The sequence below is a fragment of the Perissodus microlepis genome, chromosome 23 (genome assembly GCF_051167445.1).
Source record: "Perissodus microlepis isolate ML-2025 ecotype Zambia chromosome 23, ASM5116744v1, whole genome shotgun sequence".
NCBI classification, from domain to species: Eukaryota; Metazoa; Chordata; class Actinopteri; order Cichliformes; family Cichlidae; genus Perissodus; species Perissodus microlepis.
The window spans coordinates 1319758-1340746 of NC_140482.1; the positions used below are offsets into that span (position 1 = coordinate 1319758).

The 20989-nt window shown below is 42.9% G+C and overlaps 1 protein-coding gene across 6 annotated transcripts in view; it reads right to left on the reverse strand.

Annotated features, from left to right (window-relative positions):
- The window catches only part of LOC146360641 (histone deacetylase 4-like), an 80837-nt gene that overhangs the window by 1593 nt on the left and 58255 nt on the right, over positions 1-20989 (reverse strand). For all 6 annotated transcript variants that reach the window (XM_084921228.1, XM_084921230.1, XM_084921227.1 and 3 more), the window contains 17 exons: positions 20411-20545; positions 20083-20275; positions 15357-15580; positions 9250-9474; positions 8736-8931; positions 7916-8049; positions 7709-7811; positions 7535-7581; positions 7309-7416; positions 5820-5875; positions 5438-5525; positions 5229-5348; positions 4191-4288; positions 3238-3356; positions 2917-3050; positions 1456-1540; positions 934-1078 (listed from right to left, as the gene is read on the reverse strand). In XM_084921228.1, coding sequence (XP_084777354.1) covers positions 934-1078; positions 1456-1540; positions 2917-3050; positions 3238-3356; positions 4191-4288; positions 5229-5348; positions 5438-5525; positions 5820-5875; positions 7309-7416; positions 7535-7581; positions 7709-7811; positions 7916-8049; positions 8736-8931; positions 9250-9474; positions 15357-15580; positions 20083-20275; positions 20411-20545 — 2210 coding nt within the window. The remainder of the gene's footprint in view (positions 1-933; positions 1079-1455; positions 1541-2916; positions 3051-3237; positions 3357-4190; positions 4289-5228; positions 5349-5437; positions 5526-5819; positions 5876-7308; positions 7417-7534; positions 7582-7708; positions 7812-7915; positions 8050-8735; positions 8932-9249; positions 9475-15356; positions 15581-20082; positions 20276-20410; positions 20546-20989) is intronic.

A 20989-nucleotide genomic window follows, 5' to 3' on the forward strand; every position in this document is an offset into this window, starting at 1 on the left:
ACATTTAATGCTATTTTCTGACAAATAACACACATTGCTTCTTGTAATTGCACTAATAGGCTGCACATGAAGTCTGTGCTTTATCATTCAGGACGTTACTCAGCACTTGTTAGCAGGTAGATCTACACCCATGCATCTAAATCTCTCCTTCAAGCCATTCAAACAAAGGGTAGCATCAGAAAAAAGTTCCTTTCTTCTTTCACCTTGTATACTTTTCTTCTTCTTTTATGCAGATGATTTTAGCCATTTTAGCATCCTGAAGTCAGTTATTTAAATATTAAATGACATTAATTTAAGACCTTAGCAAGAGTGAAAGGGAAGATTTACAAGATGCTAGTGAGGGCTGCTGTGGTTTGGAGATGATGCCCCTGACAAAAACACAGGAAGCTGAGTTGATGCTTAGATTTTCAGAACAGAGAAGATTCATGGATGTAGTAAAGGAGCACATGCAGAGGGTCGGTGTGACGGAGGAGGATGTGGGGGACAGGGTGAGATGGATCCACTACGGTACAAGAAGTAGAAAATGTTCTTGTTGGCTCTTTGTTTAGGTTGCTTTATAAATGACCTTTGACCCTATCTAAAGACAAACAAAGTCACTATTATTTCATCTATGTTATCTCTTTAAAGGCTTTAAAGTTGTAAATATAGTCCAGGGACTATATTTACAAAAACATGTGCAGTTGATCAGTATATGCAGAAGTTGTTCAGTAAACGAATGAATCTTTGAGTTATTTGGAGGTTTTATTGGAGGTTTCCATCAGGATTAAATATATTTAATAACACGTTACTCCAACTGCACAGACTTGCTGTTAACGACAGAAATTAGTGACTTTACTGTTGCCAGGTTTAAAGGTTATATAAAGTGTATAACTACTCTTAAGTCAAGACTATTGCTCTTAACACTGTGTTTACTTGTGATTTTGGATTCCTTACCTTTGCTCCATGGCATTAGAGTTGGCCACAGAGAGAGAGGCCATGGCGCTGACGGCCTCAGCCTCCTCCGAGTCTCCTCGTTTGGCTTCCAGCAAAGAAAGCCCCAGCCGCGGCGAGTAGCGCTGCACCGAGCGCCAGTACTTACCTGAGAAGACGGAGCAGATAAAAGACAGGAGGGAGAAAAACACAAGAAACACAGAGGAAGTGAATAAAAGTAAAGCATTAAGAGGGCTGACCTTAAATATATGAAGCTCATACACAAAAAATGAACCAGAGAGAATCTTAAAAAGTAAAAATAGATATTTTCTAATAAAAATGTTGCAGATTTTTTATTTTGTCACAGAGAAATGACATGTTGAGTATTACTCAGCTTGCCTTTCAAGTACTACTTCCATGAAGGCTAAACCCTTTACTGGTCTGGATTGTTTATGAACCTACAGATACAGATTAGGTTTCTAATAAAATCTCTGTCCCTGTGGGTATCGGTGTTATGAGTCTGTGCTCCTGCAACGGTGAACTCACTGTGAGTCTCCAAAACTTTCTCCAGAGAGCGAACAGCGTTGGGGTTTGGCCTCTGCTCGAGGACAGCCTTGGGCAGTGGGTCCAGCTGCATGGGACAAAAACACAGAGAGAAAACAAACATGAGCGTGCAACAGCTTCAACAGGATGATCTGCAAGCCTTTTTTAATGAATCTCAGCCGCTCCAGGACAGCGACGTCTATCGACTGCCCCGGAGTTTAAGTGTGGATCAACAAATAAATACAATAATAATATAAATACTATTTTATAAATAAACAATATAAATACAACAAATATAAATATAAAAAAAAATATCAAATGAATAACAATAATTATTTAAGAAAACAACCAGAAAGAAATGAACCAGTAAAATATTGCTGCCCGGCCTCAGAATCCTTGATGGCCCTGTGGTGACATTTGAAAGTTCTGTCAGTGTTTCCCAACCTTTCGGAGCCATTCCACATATTTCCCATTAGAAAAATCCCACGGCACACCACCAAACAACAATTTCACAAAAAGCATATTGGTCATTTTTCTCTGGGCACCAGGCTCGGTTAGCCCCCAGTATAGCTTTTTTGCTTTCACTACTCTACGACTCCCCCCTCGGGGCACTACGACTACTTTTTCTTTTCAAATATTTATCGATTGCTATTACGTACTGCGCTGTCTCACTCACAGCATGACTAATGTGTCATTTCTTCTTCGTCTTCTGTTTTACTGGCACTTGACAACCTATTTAATTAGAGCAGGTAGTTGTACTGCCCTCTAGTGGAAGAGACTGTAATTGTTCTGCCCGTTACTCATGCCGGTCATTACTAATCAGGTGGAACCAGATAATCTTCCACGGCACACCTGATCATTTCTCACAGTACAGTGGTTGGGAAACGCTGTTCCAGGTGACTTTCTTCTTGAGTCATCGCACTCATCCCTCCTTGAGCCTGGTTATTTTCGAGGTTTCTTCCTGTTAAAAGGATGTTTTTCATCCCCACTGTCACCAAAGCGCTTACTCATATATTATATTACTATAGGCTCTTTACCTTACAGCAAAACGTGCCTTGAGGCAATCTGCTGTTGGGATTTGATGCTATATAAATAAAATTAACCTGAATCGTTGTGCGTCCACGCTGCATGCCCGGTTTTGTGACGACTTTAGTCTTTACGGCTGGAGAGTAAAATGGAGTCGACTCACACTATTAAAACTGGCTATTTTAGCTCCACCCCTTTAAGCCAAACTTCTTCTTATTGGCTAAAACTTGCATACGTTTTGAGAACATACAGAGCTGAGATATATAATGTGTTTACTTAATCACTAACTTCCAGTCAGTTATCATGTGTAAGATGAGCAGGAATAAAGGAGCGTGATCCGAGTCCTGCTTCGACCGGTCTTTGTTTCTAACGTCGACCCTTTGAGACGTCCTTTTATTAGGATTCCAGCCTTGCGTGCTTTCAGAGTGACCTCCTTACCTCCTGGCCGAGCAGGGCGGCCACGCAGGCCTCGGAGGCATCACAGATGGCGGTGAGGTCATGACCTCCCTCTAGAGCCAGGACCACACGGCCTCCGGCGAGGGTCATCAGCTGCCTTGTCAGATAACCGAAACCTGAAGAGAGTTTACAGGAAGGAGGTGAATGCACTTAAATGTATCCGAATGCCTTCCACAGCTGCTGAAGTTCATTAACATTTTAGCACTCTGTTAGACTCGGCTTCAAAGCTCGGTCAGCAGCGTGCGCACGCGTGGAGCGGCTGGAGCGCGAGATAAGAAACACTACCGATAATCTCCCACTCACATTTGGATGTCAGAGTGTAGCCGCCCAGCGGGGGAGGGTGTCCCTCGACGGCGTCGAAGCCAGAAGAGACCAACACGATGTCTGGAGCAAACTCGTTGGCTATCGGCATCACCACTGACCTGCGAGTGGAAGGGCGGGGTTCAAAGATTAAACAGTGCATCAGCCAACATCTCAACATCATCTGCACAAAGGCGACACGCAAAAGAGAAGCAAGCTTCAATCATTATTGATTTCATGACAAACAGTTGCTTCATTAAAGTTTGGCAAATAATTAAAGCTGATTATTAATGAACAGTTATTAAATGAGCATCACACAGTTCCGGCTTCTCAGTTACTTTTATTTGTTTCATTTTGTAGACCACAAGTTTCATCCATTAAGAAAGTATCATGTGATTAGTTATGGCCGTTCAACCAAAAACAATCCACCTGAAGAAACATATTCATATTTGGTATCATGACAAAGGAACAGGAGCTCTCAGAGAGCTGAAAGAAAACTTTGTGATGCTTTTATTACAACATGCTGATGTTGGCTTTAATTTTTAACAACACGCTGATGTCTGACCATTTCACTTTTCATTGTGTATTTTCTTATCTTTACCCACATGCTTAGAGCAGAATGGGCAGAAATCTTTATGGCGTCATTGTGACCCTGAAACAGTAAAAAGTTTGTCACAGAGCTCTCTCCACGCTCTTTCATATGATAAATATTAATTTTGAACTTGCTAACAATGAAGATCAAAGTCAAATACTTTGCCAACCTCGTGTCCCTCAAGGCCCCGCATATTGTTGTGAAGTCTGAAGGCCAACAAACGAATGGAAGCCATTATATACGCCCTCCCTTTAAGGGAAAACTTTATTTGGGAGCAGGGCTTTAAAGGCAGGGTGCTTAACTCCGAGGTTTGTCGTCAAAAGTTAAACCGACCCCTCACATGTGCTCAAGGTTTATCTGGTACCTGAAGGCAGCCAGGTATTCTGCATCTCCCATGGGCGGGTCGAGACCTCCGGTGAAGGCAACGTTAACGTTGAACCCGACTCCAGGGCCACTGCCCACCTGTGGAGAGGAGCACAAACTTCAAGTGAGTGTACGACACAAATAAATAGGAAAAATGTCCTTTTTTAAAGCTTTTTAGCTTCTTTTGGGTAATTACAGGATGCTTTTCACATGCTTTTCCCTACTTCAGATTATTTCTTGCCTTTTGATCAAGATGTCTTTAAAAAAAAAAAAAACTACCATTAGAACATAGAGCATTAATAAAGTGATCCTTGGAGAGAGTTCAACTGGAAATGAACAAGATACACCCGGAGCCGACAGATAACATAAACTTGGAGTGCAACCAGCTTCAAGAAGTGTGGACTGAAAAAAACTGGCAACCAAACTAAAAACTGTCAAAAAGCTGAAGTGGACCAATTATTATCATCCTTTGCAGCTCCACGGTTTTTATTCTTGGACTCGAGTTCATGTTTAAAATGATCTTTATTTATTTTTTACTCTTCAGTTCAATCGCTGTGTGGAACAACTCGTTTTAGCTCATCTCCCTTTAAGGCAACTTTTCTTCATCACACTGAGCCATAAAACACAGCGTGAAGCTGACAGGGCTTAATTATACACAATTTTATCTTGTTATGTGAAGCTGGCCATATTTAATATGCGTATCCTGGCCACCAGGTCAACTGTTTATTGAGGCAACTATCTAATCAGCCAATCACGTGGCTGCAAAATCCCAGCAGATCAGGAGTCCAGCCACGTTCAAAGTCACTTAAATCACCCATTCTGATCTGACTTTGAACTTCGGCAGGTTGTTTTGACCATGTCCACATGCCTGAATGCACTGAGCTGCTGCCATGTGATTGGCTGGTTACATATTTGCATTAACAAGCAGTTGCACAGGTGTGCCTAATGAAGTGGCCAGTGAGTGCAAGTTAATAAAAATACAAATGGATTACTAAAAAGTAAAAAGTGGGAAAATTCTGTTCAGGTCACAAACACTCACCTCATCAGGTGCTCCGCTTCCAGGGAAGAAGTTGCCGTCGTCGTAGCGATGAACAGAGATGTAAAGGACGTTGGGGTCATCGTAGAAGGCTTGCTGGGTGCCGTTGCCATGATGAACATCCTGAGAGTAGAAGAAGAAAATAAATCTAAAAAAAGAAAAAATCTGCATCTTCTGATTAGCGTCACATGACAGAGGATCATGTGACTCACCCAGTCCACAATGAGGATCTTGTTGACATTCAGTCTCTGCTGCAGCAGTTTGGCTGCGATGGCCACAGAGTTGAAGTAGCAGAAACCCCTGAAACAGCAGCAGACGGAGGGCAAGAGCTCCTGTTTGTTATGAATATCTTTGCCAGAGCTCCATTTTCATTTTTTTAATGGGACAATTTAAACACTTTTTGAGGAGGATATGGAAAATAAATAAAGCAGGGCCCGAGAAAGCTGGCAGAATAAAGGCACTCAGGATTTTATGTGCAAATAAACTCAATGGTTTATGTAATTTCTATTCCAGACGAGCCCGTTCCAGCTCTGGTTTTTGTATACGTGCAGATTAAGTGTCTCCAAGTCAGTGCGGTGACGGCTTTGGCCTTACATGGGAGTGCTTTCCTCCGCATGGTGTCCAGGAGGGCGGACCACAGCGAAACCATTCTGGAAAAAGAAGAGGCAGGAGCGACAGGAGTCTGTTAGCACTGATCACTGTTTCCTCTGTGATCGTAACCACCATTAAAAAACATCATAACTTAGCCTTTAAGTGGGAAACTATTACACATGAATCAAATTAAACACTGAGAGCGTGACAAACATTAAATCACAGCAATACAAAGTGAACGGAGGGTTTAATAACTGTAATAAGGCTGCATCAAGTTTTGGGTTAAAACAAGCAATGATGACCGTTTGTGTTTGGGACTTCCCATGATGCACTGAGCGTTGTGCGTTTAATCAGGAGTTATTATTAATCCCTGGTTCTCTTCCACAGAATCTCTGCCAGAGGCTTCTTCCTTTTAAAAAGGGGAGTTTTTCCTTCCCACTGTTGCCAAGTACTTGCTCATAGGAGATTTCTGGAATTATTGTAGAGTCTTTACCTTATAATATAAAGTGCTTCAAGGTGGCAGTTGTTGTGATTTGGTGGTATATAAACAAAACTGAGCTGAGCTCAGTGAGCTGTGAAACATGGGGACTGCAGGTAAACTACTCTGGAGTTATTGATAAAGGTGAAGCAGCCAATACGAATTAAGCTGCGTGCTCTATTTTTTCTAGAAACTTCTTGCTTAAACTTTTGCCTGATCTCATTTCAGGTGAGTGATGCTCTCAGGTAGACACCGAGTTGTCTGCAACCACTGGCCAACTGTGCATGGGGAGTTGTACCTATTGAAACGTGTTGGTGGTAGCAGAGACGCGTTTACTTTGAAGGCAAATGATTTTCAGTGTGAACTCCACTGATTAAAGTTTCACTGCTGCTGACTAACCAGTTTGTGAATGATTGGAGACAAGCTGACAAACTTCAAGAGATTGTGCCAATCTTTTAGTGACCAAAGCAATCACAAAGATGTTTTGGACCTCACCTAGCGACAGCAACAGACACATGTTGCTACTTCAACCACATGTTTCAGTAGCAGCATGTGGTTGCCAAGACATCCAGAAGAAGAAGCTCTGAGTAGAGACCCTGCTCCTTCTCATCAAGAGCCCACTGAGGTGTTGCAGGTTATTAAAATGTCTCCAGGGTGCCTCCCTTTAGAAGCTTTCCGGGTACCCCCAGCTGGGAGGAGACCCCGGGGCAGATCCTGAAGTCACTGGGGGGGTTATATATATCTCATTTGGCCTTTGAGCATTGTGGTATCTCCCAAGTGGAACTGGAAAAAGCTGAAGAAAAGGACATTCGAAATACCAAGCTCAGCCTGCTCTGGCTGGGTGATGCAGAACGAATGAAAGGGGGTATCCTAAATTTTTAAGTGGCAACTTTGGGCTTCACTCTGAATTTTCAAAGACTGTGGCAGAACTGCAGCACATAAAAACACATTAACTTTGCTTCATCGCAGTGGGAAACAGAGCAAGAAGCACCAGACAGGTGTAATCAAGGTTACCTTTAGCTCTCCAGTAGCAACTTTAAAAACAAGCTCTACCACCGAGCCGACAGCGAGGCGAGCCGCGCTGGAGGAGTGGACCTCGTTCCAAATGGTGTCGCTGTCCACCTAAGACCAGAAAACCGAGTCTCATGTTGATAAACTGGCTTGGAAACCGATGTTGAATAGTGCAGAAAGCGTGAGCTGTTTTAGCCCCTTTTAAACAAAGCAAACAAGCATTACTTACCCCCACCCCTCCACACGGGAGCCGAACAAACATAGGAGTGATTGAACCTGTCGCAGGAAATAAAGATTCAATTTGACACTATCAGCAGCTGAGTGAGAGTGTGTGTGTGTGTGTGTGTGTGTGTGTGTGTGTGTGTGTGTGTGTGTGTGTGTGTGTGTGTGTATAAAGGCTTACAATCAAGTTTCTGTCGGAGTGGGTTGGTTCCATACAGCAGGACGTGGGCTTCAGAGTGAACTGTCTGCAGCTCTTCCAGAGTGGCCTTCCTCCCACGGATGCACTACACACAGACAGACACACAGATGGATTCAGCTCACATAAGCGGTTCACTACTTTGCGCGACGGCTGGTGGATGCTGGATATCTACATTTTTTGCAAGCCTACCTCACACTGAGCTCTGAGTCCAGTCTCTTGCAGTCGGGACCAGATGCTCTGAATGCGTCCCGCATGCTCCGGGTGGCTGTTGGTGTTGCCGCACATGCACTGATGCTTCTGCATCAGGGAGTCATACACGAGGCCTTGGGAAACACATAGAAACATTCACTACACTCGTTCAAATGCTCGTACACACTGATTGTGAAATACCACCTTCATTTTTGTTAATCTACACAATAGCGGTCTAAATGAACGCCTTACTCTTTTATTTTGAAAAGCTGAGGCATCAGATCCTTGTTTGATATTCGCTGTTGAGCTGTGCTTTTCCCGCACATTTTTCTGTAGCTTGGAACTGAATCGGAGCAAAGTAGGCCAAACTAAAAATATCTTCAGCTGTGGTGCTCGCATGCAAAAACTGTCACAAAAGTCCGCTTCCTAAAAGACACGCTGAAGTGGCTGGGAGGAGATTTAAAAAAAAAAAAAAAAAAAAAAAGGTTTCTCCTCAACGAGTGAAACAACAGAGTGGGAGAGACAAAGATTTTGGCAAGATTCACTGATCCAGCTCGTCTATTTCTGCTACCAGATGGAGGCTGGAACTAGCACAGTGTTTTCTGGCCAATTCACCTGATTTTTGGGTGATTTTTTTTTCTTTCCAGTCCCGAGTGCATTAAGATGGAAATTAAACTCACAGGTAGGCGGCTAAACTGGCGATGAATCCTACTGGTTGCTTTACAGTGATTATAGATTTGAGTTACAGTGTAAGCAAACGACTACAAGCACGCACACAGTACGTGATGCTTCAGTGGGAGGAGAGGAGGGCGATGCTGACCTGTGGTAAAGCGAGGCTTGACTGGAGGATCGGGCGTGGGGACGCTGATCGGGAAGGAGGAAGCGGAGGCCGGAGATGACTGGGCCCTGGACAGGGGGCGGTGTCCCGGGAAGGAGATAGAGAGGCCGGCAGCTTCCATGGAGGCCTGGTAGTTTCTCAGTTGGTGAATCCGCTGCTGCTCCAACAGCAGGGCCTGCTGCTCACACGCACAAAAATGAAAAATAAAGGATGGGAATTCTGGAAAGTGTTTAGATAATAAAACTCTTTGATGGTTTTTTTTTTTTACTGCAAGCACAACTTGTGGCCAAAAGGTGGCAGCCAAAACAAATAATCTGGCTTTGATCGTCCCTTTTGCTTCGTAATCTCATGAACGCTGTGCCATTTCTTTCAAACCACCCCCCGCCACACTCCAGGACTTCCCCAGGAACACCTACAACCTATCTAAGCCAATCAGGTGCTCTAAAAGTTCATATTGATCCTCTCGGCCTATGTCGTTTAACTCCTCATCTTTTACCTGTCTGAAGAGGAGCTCCTGCTCAGCCTGCCTCTCTCTCTCCCTCTCCCTGTGCTGCTGCAGCACCTCCTCCTGCAGCTCCTGGGGGTCGGGGGGCTCCTGCTTGATGGTGACCCCGTGCGGCAGGCCTCCTCCGTCCTGGTGCTCCCTCAGCTCCTCCTCTGTCTCCTCGGGGTGGCTCTGGTGCTGACGGCCCACGGGCGACTCGCTGGGCTTGGCCATCATCTGCGGGACACGGCGCAGGCAGAGAGAGAGAGAGGGAGAGACAGAAAGGGGAGTGAGGGCGATGATGCCGCGACGTGAAATTTATTTCACAATCGAACAGCGGGATGCGACAAATCCAACGTGTGAGGCTGCATTCAAGGCAAACGGGCACGCTCTCCTCTGAAACAAATTCCTGGCAGAGCGCTCTTTTCTCTCGAGCATTCTTCTTTTAACAAGCTTAATTTGGATTACTCAGCCAGATTGGTGTCTTGCTCATTTCAAACCTATCCTTTTTAATTGAATGTGAGTAGCCGCTCTCCCGACTGTACTCCGGGGCAAAATGTGTCTCGCAGAACAGAGACATTCCCCGCTCCCCGTCGCGTCTCTTTTCAGTCTACTCATTCTGGGCCCCCCGTTAACCGAGCGGTGACTCAGTTGTCTCTTCATTCACTTTTACTGACACGAACCGCTAAAAGGGCCCGAGAGTACTCGCCTCCACAGAGTTTACGATATGAAGGCTGAGAGAAAGAGAAGTGTTTGCTGGAAGTCTCATGAGTGAGCTACATTTACAGGTGTGTGTAGTTGTGTTTGGATGTAGGAATGGCTGTGTGTGTGTGTGTGTGTGTGTGTGTGTGTGTGTGTGTGTGTGTGTGTGTTCGTTCCCAGAGCTGCGAGCCTCTGGGTCCCCTTGGCTCAGTGCCAGGGGACAGCCTTGACGTCAGAGCATTCACCAACTCCCTTTCAACCTCCTCCTCCTCCTCCGTGTTACTGTTCTTGTCTTCTTTGCATCCGAACAGACGTTTCTTTACCCCCATTTTTCACGTCCTGCTCTGACCTATCTGACCCCGCCCCCCCCCATGCTCCACTTTCCCAGAATCCTCCTGCCTATCTGCTTCAAACTGATGCCCTTCATTTCATTAGCAGTGGATAATCAAACAGCCAAGTTAAAGCAGACATATAGATAAAAGACAGGAAAGTTTCTGTTTTTATTAAACTTGGTGCTAATCTGACACATTTACACTGGTAAACTGGCTGTTTATCTATAGCAGTAATTAACTGATTACATTTATGTGTGACTAATTATTAAATGAGCATAATGTTAGACCACAAAATCAAGCTCAGCCTACACTCAGATAATACCTGTGTTCATATACAGGGCCCAGTATTCAAGTTGCTTTAGCTTGTCTATAGTCTCTGCTGCAACTGCAAGCCACTTTGCAACCCACATCCAGCTCCAGCTGCTCCTTTGTGTTGTTTTTAACATCTCTTTTATTTTGGAGTTTGGCAATCATACTCTTGTTCTTGACTGGCCTATGTTGTTATCTGGGCTGGATTATCCAACGGGCATACTGGGCATACAGTATACTCATGTATAGCTTGGTGCCCATTCAAGAGCCAAATGACACCAGAACTGTATTATCTTAAGTGTTCGATGTTGAAACCATATATTATCGAAACAGATATATTTCTTTATCATATCAGTTACATAATTAGTAGAATACGGTAGTCCGTATTTTACCTGACACTTTCTCCCCTACATTACAGAGGCTAGTGGTCTCTCCCAGGTATAACAGGAAAACGGGGAAAAATGGCATGTGTAACTTTTATAAAATTGCCATTTTTAAATAAACAAACTTAGGATGAAAATATTTCCCTTAACTTTAAAGTTGTTGAGACGTTCAGTGCGGTGAGATGAAAGGTAATCCAGAGGTTAGCAGCTCACAATCACAATCAGTAGATTTATTAGCTAAAAGTTTGACTGGAGCCAATCAAAGAAGCAAGTATCCATGAAATATTATTATTTTACTTACTAAATTTTGACATAAACAATGTTTACTCCTCTGGGCTCTACTTCATTACTGTTTCAACACCTGTCCAGAAGCAGTACCGTGGTACTGTCAAGAGGTAGGTACGGTCTCTCTAGTTCAAACTATTCTGTGTATATGTATGCAAACACTCCTGTATGATACGTCGGATTACTGAAGAAAGAAAAGAAGGAAGACGGTGGACGACACCACAAAAGGCAATAAATACACAAGGTAATGAGGCTTCCCTTTAAGGAACACAGGGAATACAGTGAAGGAGGGCAAAACTAAAGCTGAGGAAACCCAAGAGTGCAAACACAGCAAACCCAAACAGAGAATGCCAACAAGGAGACAAACTCAAAACACTGTGAGCGATAATCCCCACAAAAAATCCCCAACTCTGTGTCAAGACCTTGGGACCATGATAGTTTTGAAGCTTTTGCTAACACAGATATTTTATCTGAAGTTCAGAAACATGACGACATCTTCTCTCACAGATACCTTCTTCCCGTCTTAGGGTTTCCACCTATGTGCACAGGAGTGTGGGGACGACCCAAGCCAAAACCGTATCGTCACTAGAAAACCTTCTTTTGACTATAGTTATCTGTTTCTTACTAAACTAATTTTGATACGTGATCCAGGCCATCTTGCTTTGTGTGTGGTTTGATCTTTAGCATTATTCTGCAATTTAGCCAAATTAAACGCTGCTTTTATTTGTTCGAGCTACACAAACTGTGCGCACGTCTGTTGTAAAATGGTATGGCTTCTCAGACAGCAACTAATAGAAGCATGTTTACATTTAGGTTCTTCCATTTCTCTGATCCAGCTGAGGTACTATATATCAGGGGAAAGTTGGACATGGATGACTTGTATAAAGAATACCATGTAACGGATCCACACTTGCAGGAAACTGTGGCTAGAAGAATCTGGGCAACCTTTCTTCAAGGCAGAAAGACACCAAGTATGGCTGCTGTTGGATGTTTTCTCTTCTGAAATTCCTGTTACAAGTGCCTTTGTAGAGAGTTTTTCCTTTTTGGGCTGACCAACAGAGCCGGTGTGCTCCTTATTAACAATGGGTTGCCACCACAACAGGTGGTGCTACATGTTTGATTTGACAGATTTTTTATTTTTTTTGTTTTCCATTGCCTTTCCTGACATAACCCCAAAGGGACTTCTGTCTCCTCCCAGGATGAACTCGGGATCTTTCGCTTGTTAAACCACCAAATATGTAAACCAGCTACACTATGGCGCTCTGCACAACTCAAAGTGTGAAATTCAAGTCGAGAGGAACTTTAGATACAGTTATAAGAAGTTGTACACCTATGCACTCCAGGGGAAGGCCTTGTTGGAATCTGCATGCTCACACAAAAAAGTACAAAGCGAAGAAGAACATCTAAGGTAAGATGAACTTTGAGGCTATAGAATTGACTGTTTGTGCTGTTTCCAGCGTGGTGCTAGATTTTAATGCTAAACCAGTGCAGTTCTTGAGTTTCAGCCAGCCTCTTTCCAGGGTGCTTAAGTGCACAGCGTGTGTGGGCATACCTGCTTTTGTTGCAGTGTTGGACAAAACTGAAAAGATCCGATTTTTGTTCCTGTTTCCTCCTGACTTGTTTCAGTTTTTTATGTATTCTCTTTACATTTTTTGTGCATTTTAAAGTGCAGTAACTGAATTGGTGTTAGCAGGATGGCTTTATGAACTTTAAGTGAATAATGACTTTTAGGTATATGGTTATACTTCAATATGTGGTGCTATAAGAGAAGTTTGAATATCTTAAATGTGGTGTTTGTTTTACAGTACTGCCACGTTCATAACGGTTGCTTGAGAAAAAATATGAAGCGTCACCTAAAGTGCAAAAGCAGGAACCACTGAGTGTAATTCTATTTAAAATAAGAATGGATTACAGTTATATGAACACTTACAATGTCTGGGAGAGTCAAACTGTATCACTCTGCCTTTTAGCTCACCCTCAGTTCATATATTTAATAATGCATCAGTAGTGTGGTTTAAGCCCTCATAAGCAACATAAGCATCTTTTTTTATTCTCTTTGTATGCTTTGAAAAAGTGTCATTTAAATAAAGTGAATGACACATGCTAAAGGCAACCTACACAAACATATTTATGGCTGAAATGCTGGCTTTAGCTAATTTGACTACATGTCATTTTCCATGTAATTGTATTACATAAGTACAATGTAAAATGCTACATTTAATGAAATTCATTCAGCATTAGCGTTAGCCAAGAAGTTAGCTAATGCTATTAAAAGTTTTCACTAGCAAACCAACAAGAGCAACCTAAATTTGGCTAACAGGAAACCTAACTTGATCATATATTCATTCTATTGTATCCATTAATAAAGAAAACACCTGAAATGATAACCATTTTAACATAATACTAGAGATACATGTTTGCCATTAGCTTGTCAAACTGTCTGCCCAAAAACACTTTTCTGTGATTTTTCTTTTTTTCTACTTCTGTTGTATTTTATTCAAAATCCACTGTGTTTAGTGTCCTTTTGCGCAATTTTTCTATTTGCTGATATTTTAAGTTATGACCTCTCAGAGCCACCGTATTACTGTGTGTTATTTTAAAAAGTAGCTATACATTAAATCAAACTTTTTGACTACCATAATACTGAAGGCTGTGCCCTACATTAATAATCTCTTTGGTTTGCTAGGATCTGGTTACCCTAATCGTAGCACTGGTCTTCAAGTGAGGATGTAATTGAGCTGAAGCTGACACTTTCGTAATGCTTAAAAAATGCACAAACCTAACAAAAATGACACATTTCATGAATGTTCATGTCAAAAAATGAGGTTGTGCCTAATGCACGCAAGTAGATGAGGACAAATTTTAGAGGAACAGTGCAAAAGACGTGGTGACAGAACTCAAGGAAGGCAAAGACTAATCTGGATCATAGCTTTTCAAAAACAAAGCTATTTGCACATATTTTAAAAATGAGGTAGCAGTGATGTTTAGAGGTGCTGGTAGGCAGGTTTTGCTATATCAGGACAGAGCTGGGCCGGCTGCAAGCTGCAGGCATAACAGTAATCAACCTTTTCATCTAACTCTGGGACACATAAAAGAAACTGTTGCTGACCTATTCCTTTACATGTGTGGCAAATCAGAGACCCCCTAGTATGAGAGTTTGAAACCAAAAGGACTCAAGTTTAGATCAACTTGTCAGATGTAAAAAAAAAAAAAAAGTAAATCTTATCTATATCTACATTCACAGTAGATATTTAAAGGAACAAAACCAGCTCTTTTATCCCCCTCTTGTATTAATTTGACAGAATAACATGCTAAAATAGAGATTTTCTTTCTTCTTTTTTTTGTCCTGGCAAAAACAAGCAGAAAGCCGTCCTTGGCGTGCCAGAGGCTGTTGAGAAAGGTGTTTGTGTAAAAATCTGCCACTTGAGATCTCTGAAACATATGAAGGGAGTGAGATGGAGCAGAGCAGTGCGGGGGAGGTGGAGGAGGAGAGGAAATCCCTTGTTTCATCCACCCACCTCTCCTCCAGCACGTACCCTGCTTGAATAGGTAAAGCGGCAGCTGCTCTCTTCCTCCCTGCCCATATAAGGCAGAGGCTTCCGGCGCGGTTGCCATGGCAGCGCATGGTTACCTCGCAGCCCGTGGCAACTGTCTCGGCCACAGTCGCAGAGACGTGGATGCAAGCATTCACACACACATAGACACACACACACACACACAGCTATACATGTTAACCCATACCTGCCTCCACCTACTCACAAACAAAAATACTACAGAGAGAGAAAGAAAGGGCAGAGGAAAGTCAACAACTTCACACACAGCCAAAGCTAACACATTATTGGCTGTGTTGCCCGGTGCTGCCTACGCAAACTACTACACTACAGCTCCAGAGCTGGCCCTCTGAGACTCATAGCCTCCATTAATTATCAGTTTATGTGAATGTGATATCAGATTTCTGGCCACTCGAACCCCCTGCCTGAGACGACATGTTATAAAGCAACATGGATGCATGATTCAACAAAACGGCACCACTTTGCATTCAAACGCGCCCGGAAACAAGTTGCCTTTAAAACAAATCACAAGTTCAATTAAAACCCAAATTGAATACCTTGTTTAGGTGGAGCTGCTGCTGCTGGAACTGCTGCTTGTGCTTCTCCAGGAACTGCTGGTGCTGCTGTTGGACCACCAGCTGCTGCAGTGCCAGGGCCTGCGCATGAGCCTGGGCCGCGGTCCCCTGGGGCAGCGGGGCCGACTGGGTCCTCCCCAGGGGCCGGTGCTGCCGCTGCAGTTTGGTCATGGACGCTGCTGACGACATAGACAGGCCGCTTACACCTAAGACACAAACAAGGCAGACTTTACTACATAAGGCAGAGCAGATACCAAAGGATTGTTTCAAAGTAGTCTTGCAAGGCGCTTGATTTCTCAGTAACAGCAACAGCATTGTTTCAGGCCAATACGGGCCCTGCGCTTGATGCATTATCTTACAACATCGCTTCAGTTTCGAGCAGCTTTTTAGGAAACTGTGCTGAAGCAGTGTTTTGTCAATGACGTGTCTTAAAGTGGCTCTGAGCACCTGAGCGACTATTTAGACTAGGTGTCATAATGATTCATGGTTATTTGAGTGTGCAGTCTATTCTGGTGGTTAGCTCAGGGGAAATATGACAGCATTTCCAGAATGGCGACCCTGTTTTTCCAAATTAAAAATCAGAAGCGAGAATCAGAACAATCGAATCGCGAACAGGTTCACGTCTAAACAGAGGAGAGGGGAAGCAGGTAAAGTCCAGCTGGCTTCGATTACAGCTCACAGGAGTCTCGGTTAAGACTTCCCAGACTGGAGCGAAAAAACCTGAGGAAAATCCCGAACTCTTAGTATAAACCGCACTGATGAGAGCGCTCATATTCAAGATAAATATATGTGTTCCTAATGTTGTCGTTGGACCTCGGATTAGTTAGCAGATGTATTTGCGAACCAAATAAAAACAACCATCTGTGCTGCAATACTGTGAATCTCCCATTGTAGTGACACGAGATAATCTCAGCAGCTCAGATCAGCTTGCGGAGTGTCGCAGCACTGAGAAAAAGTAGGAAAGCAGACCCGGAGCCTCAGAGTTACCACATCGCTGTGCTTTCAAACCGATAACTAAAAGAGAAGGAGCTGGGGAGGAGCTGATATGAAACAGAAGAGTTAGTGTTAAGTTTTCATGGTTAAAAGTGTGTCTTTCTGATAAGTAGCTTGTTGCTGCACGTAACGATTCACACTCTCCAGCTCTTGGCCTGTGCGTGGGCATTGATACGTCCTTGTCTGTACGTTTTTGGACAAGAACACACACATTCTCATACGTGCGTCTGTATCTGCGTCACTGCTCATTCACTGCTAATGCCCCACTGAAAATAGACGCAGTGTGGTAGTGAGTGAATGAGCTGATGAGAAAGGGCACACAATGGACCCATGTCATACTCAGACAGCATATGCTGACATATGAAAGGAGCTCATTAGGTCGAGCTAATGAATGGATGTCTGTCAGTGTGAGGGGGCACACAGCGATGATGGTTTTATTTTTCTGCACGTCCATGCGTGTGTGTGTGTGCTTGCGTGTGCGTGCGTGCATGCGTGCGTGTGTGCGTGCATGCGTGTGTGCGTGCATGCGTGTGTGCGTGCATGCGTGTGTGCGTGCATGCGTGCATGTGTGTGTGCGTGCATGTGTGTGCGTGCATGCGTGTGTGCGTGTGAAACCAGATGGTTTCAGGAGCAAAAATGAATATTTTTACTTTTCGTTTACGTTGCATTTGATTCTTTTGTTGCTTTTTCTCAGCTACCCCTGCTAGAGGTTGAAGTGTTATACAGCACTGTGCAAGTCTTCAGCTGTCCTTCATTTCTTTATATTTTGCTAGGAAAACGGAAAATAGCTTAAGTGGCTTATTGAAACATGCAAAAATAAATGGTCAAAAGTCAATATTTGGTATGGCCCAACTTTATTCTTCAACATAGCCTGGACTCTCTTAGGGAGCTTTCGGTAATTTCTTTAAGCAGTCTTCAGGGATAGTTCTCCAGGCTTCCTGAAGGACATTCAAAGCTCTTCTTCGGATTAGGCTGCCTTTTGTTCTCTGTCAGGATGATCCCACACTGTTTCAATAATGTCGGGGTCCGGGCTCTGAGGGATCCATCAAATTTTCCAAGATTTCCCACATCACTGGCTGAAATGCAGCTCCAAATCATGACAGAGCCTCCACCGTGTTTTACAGATGCTTGTACATTCACTGCTGTAGCGCTCTCCTTACCTCTACCATACATACTGACCAATGTTCCCTCTAATATTTCATGTGTCTGAGCGAACACACAAACTCCCTGAGCGTCCCTTGGACCACTGTGAGCGACAGCAGACGTGTGCACTGTGGTCACGCCAGCATCCAATCCATCCAGGTCACATGTTTATTAAAATAATCAAATTACAGCATTTATGTTAGACTACTTTTAATTAACTGCTTTAGCCCACTTACAATGAAAATTTAAAATATTCTTGTTCATGACCTGTAGCATGTTAACACAATTGGAAGTAAAAAAAAAAAAAAAAAAAAAAAATACATACACACACACACACACACACACACATATACACACACACACACACATATACGTATACACACACATATACGTATGTACATATACACACATATACGTATACATACGTATATACGTATGTATACGTATACACACACACACACACGTATACATACACACACACACATATACGTATACATACACACACACACATATACGTATACACACACATATACGTATGTACATATACACACATATACGTATACATACGTATATACGTATGTATACGTATACACACACACACACACGTATACATACACACACACACATATACATACACACACACACACATATACATACACACACACACATATATACATACACACACACACATATACATACACACACACACATATACATACACACACACACATATATACATACACACACACACATATATACATACACACACACACATATATACATACACACACACACATATATACATACACACACACACATATATACATACACACACACACATATATACATACACACACACACATATATACATACACACACACATATATACATACATACACACATATATACATACATACACATATATATATATATATATTTTTTTTTTTATAAAGCTCTGACTTGTATTATGAGTCTGTGGTCTGGGAGAGAGTCTGTAACTCTGTCTGCAAAATACAGTAAATAATGACCAATGTTGGGCAATTAATTATATAGTTACTTCTTCAAAAAAGTAACTGAGTTATGCAAACAACAAAGTTTTTTTGCAGCTGTTTACCTAAAAATGCAGCCAAGGCGTTTTTTAAATAAACATTTCAAACTATTTACAGAACAATCAGCTGTTCTGCATCAAATCTGATGCCACACAAATTATTTGTGCCACAACAAAAAATAATTTCTGTCCACTATGAGATAAAGGAGAACAACAGCCTGATACCTGCAGGCCTGACAGCAGCAGATGTGTCACTGCTGTAACACCTGTAACATTCAGCAGTCGCCTCATTGTTCTGACACACACAACAAAACTATTGACTACACTACACACTAACTACACAAGATTTGCGCTAAATGAATAATGAATCGCATGATTGGCTGGACTGTGGGATAAGGTGGCATCGTTCTAATCCCATACAGGAGCAGCTAGTCACTTACTGACTAACACTGCAAAACAGAATTGTTAACGTATTTATTTTCATTTCAATTCAGGTTAGATTTTTTTTTGTGCGCAGAGACGTGCCAGCAGTGCGCAACTGCTCACGTGCAGCTTAGAGGGAACATTGATACTGACAATGTTTCCCTTACTTAAGAATGGCTCTTTGACACCCATCCTAGACGACCTCTGTCCAGGGTCCTCAAATTTTTTATGACCCACTGCACAACATGCTAAGACACACCAAGTTTTCAGCTAATGTCTCTTTGGGAATTAACTTGTTGGTGCAAAAAACAAAACAAAACAATTTTATATCTTTAGCTAATCATGCTGCTACTTGCAAAGTCCTTAAAGATATAATTAAAAACTTGCTCTTTGCTAACTTGTCTGTGCAGACACATGCTTGAATGTTTCATGGTTCAGTGTTAAATAACTTAATCAAACAAAAAAACATTCCTCTGAAAACAGTAAGGCACAAGGACTCCGTCACTAATGAATCAAAAAGCAACACAAAATTACATGGCTGATTGTGCGACTGTCAAAGAAATCTTTTGCCTTTTCAGTGGCATGTTTATTTACACATTATCTATTAGTGTCTATGGATGCTCCTTGGTAGCATCAGTAAATACCAACACCCGCTTGTCTATCCCCCAAAAACCAAGATGATTGCCCCAGGGCTGAGTTTGAACCTTCAAGATATGAGCTCACAGTTGGGTGATAACTACACAAAGCATACTTAAGGTTTACAAACCCATTGCTAAGGATCTAGCCACTTTGAGTGCTCTTTTATCTTGTTCAATATTCAGTTTTATTTAAAAGACACTCCAGGGAAGCAGCTGTCTGTTTTCTCCTCCAAGTATAAGTTGTTTTAAGCCTGTTTATCTAACGGAGGCAGCTTGCTGTCCCCAGGGTTCAGGTAACACCCGAGGTCTACCTTCTCATCCAGATGCGGTCATATCGGCCTTCAAATCACTATAGTAATTGCAAAAAAATAGCTAATTTGGAAACCAGTGGCTATCGCCATCTTTCATGTATATATAGTCTATGCTTTAAGGTATTTAATAAAAGCTGAATTGTTTCCCCTACCTGTCACCAGGGGGCTCTGTGCTGGACTCTGCTCCATGAGCACCATGTGTTGGAGCAGGGGACTGTGTGCACCGTGCCCGCCTGTTCCTGCTCCAGCCTCGGCCAAGTAGGGGGTCAAGTGGCCACCGGAGAGGAATGGAGGGCTGAGGGAGAGGGCCGGCTGCAGGCCTCCATCCTGTTGGGCTGAGGTCACCTGGACAAGAGGAAGAGAAAAGAGCGTGCAAGCATATTTGAATAAATAGTTGGAGACAGTGCACTCTAAACAAAACAAATTCACAGTTAGATAGATGCACAGTCTGCAAGCTGTTCAGTCAAGTTTCCTCCTTACATTAGAAGCAGCAGTGGCCGTGGCAGTGGCTGGCAGCCCCAGGGTGATGTTGGGTAAAGATGGGGAAGTGTAGAGGGACAGCTGGCTAACGGAGCCACGATCAGCACCGCTGCACAGCCTCTGGGCCAAAGATGCCTGGAAAACACATTTAAATGATTTATCTTTGTTTGCATCATGGAAAAAAACCTCCTGCACACAGATAACAAAAAAAAAAAAAAAAACAGCACACAGAAGAAAAAGTCCACACACGGGGAAAGATCTACATTTGCACCCTCACTGCTGATGTAAAATTGTCACGGACAGAAGCCTCCTCCACACTGCCTGAGTGCCCCTAATGGCTGCCACAAATAGCATCTTGCCAGCTCCTCAGCCTGCCTCCTTGTCCACAGAACAATAATCCGAACATCCCTCAATCACAGCCTTCATACATACTCCAGGCTGCAATGTTTTAAAGCTAATAAGAGAACCTGCAGCACATCGCTGGCACAAAGGAGCCAGGCTACAATTTCAGAGATCAGGCTTAATAAGTTTTATGCTAAAATTACAAGAACAACAACAAAAAGATAAATGGCATCTATA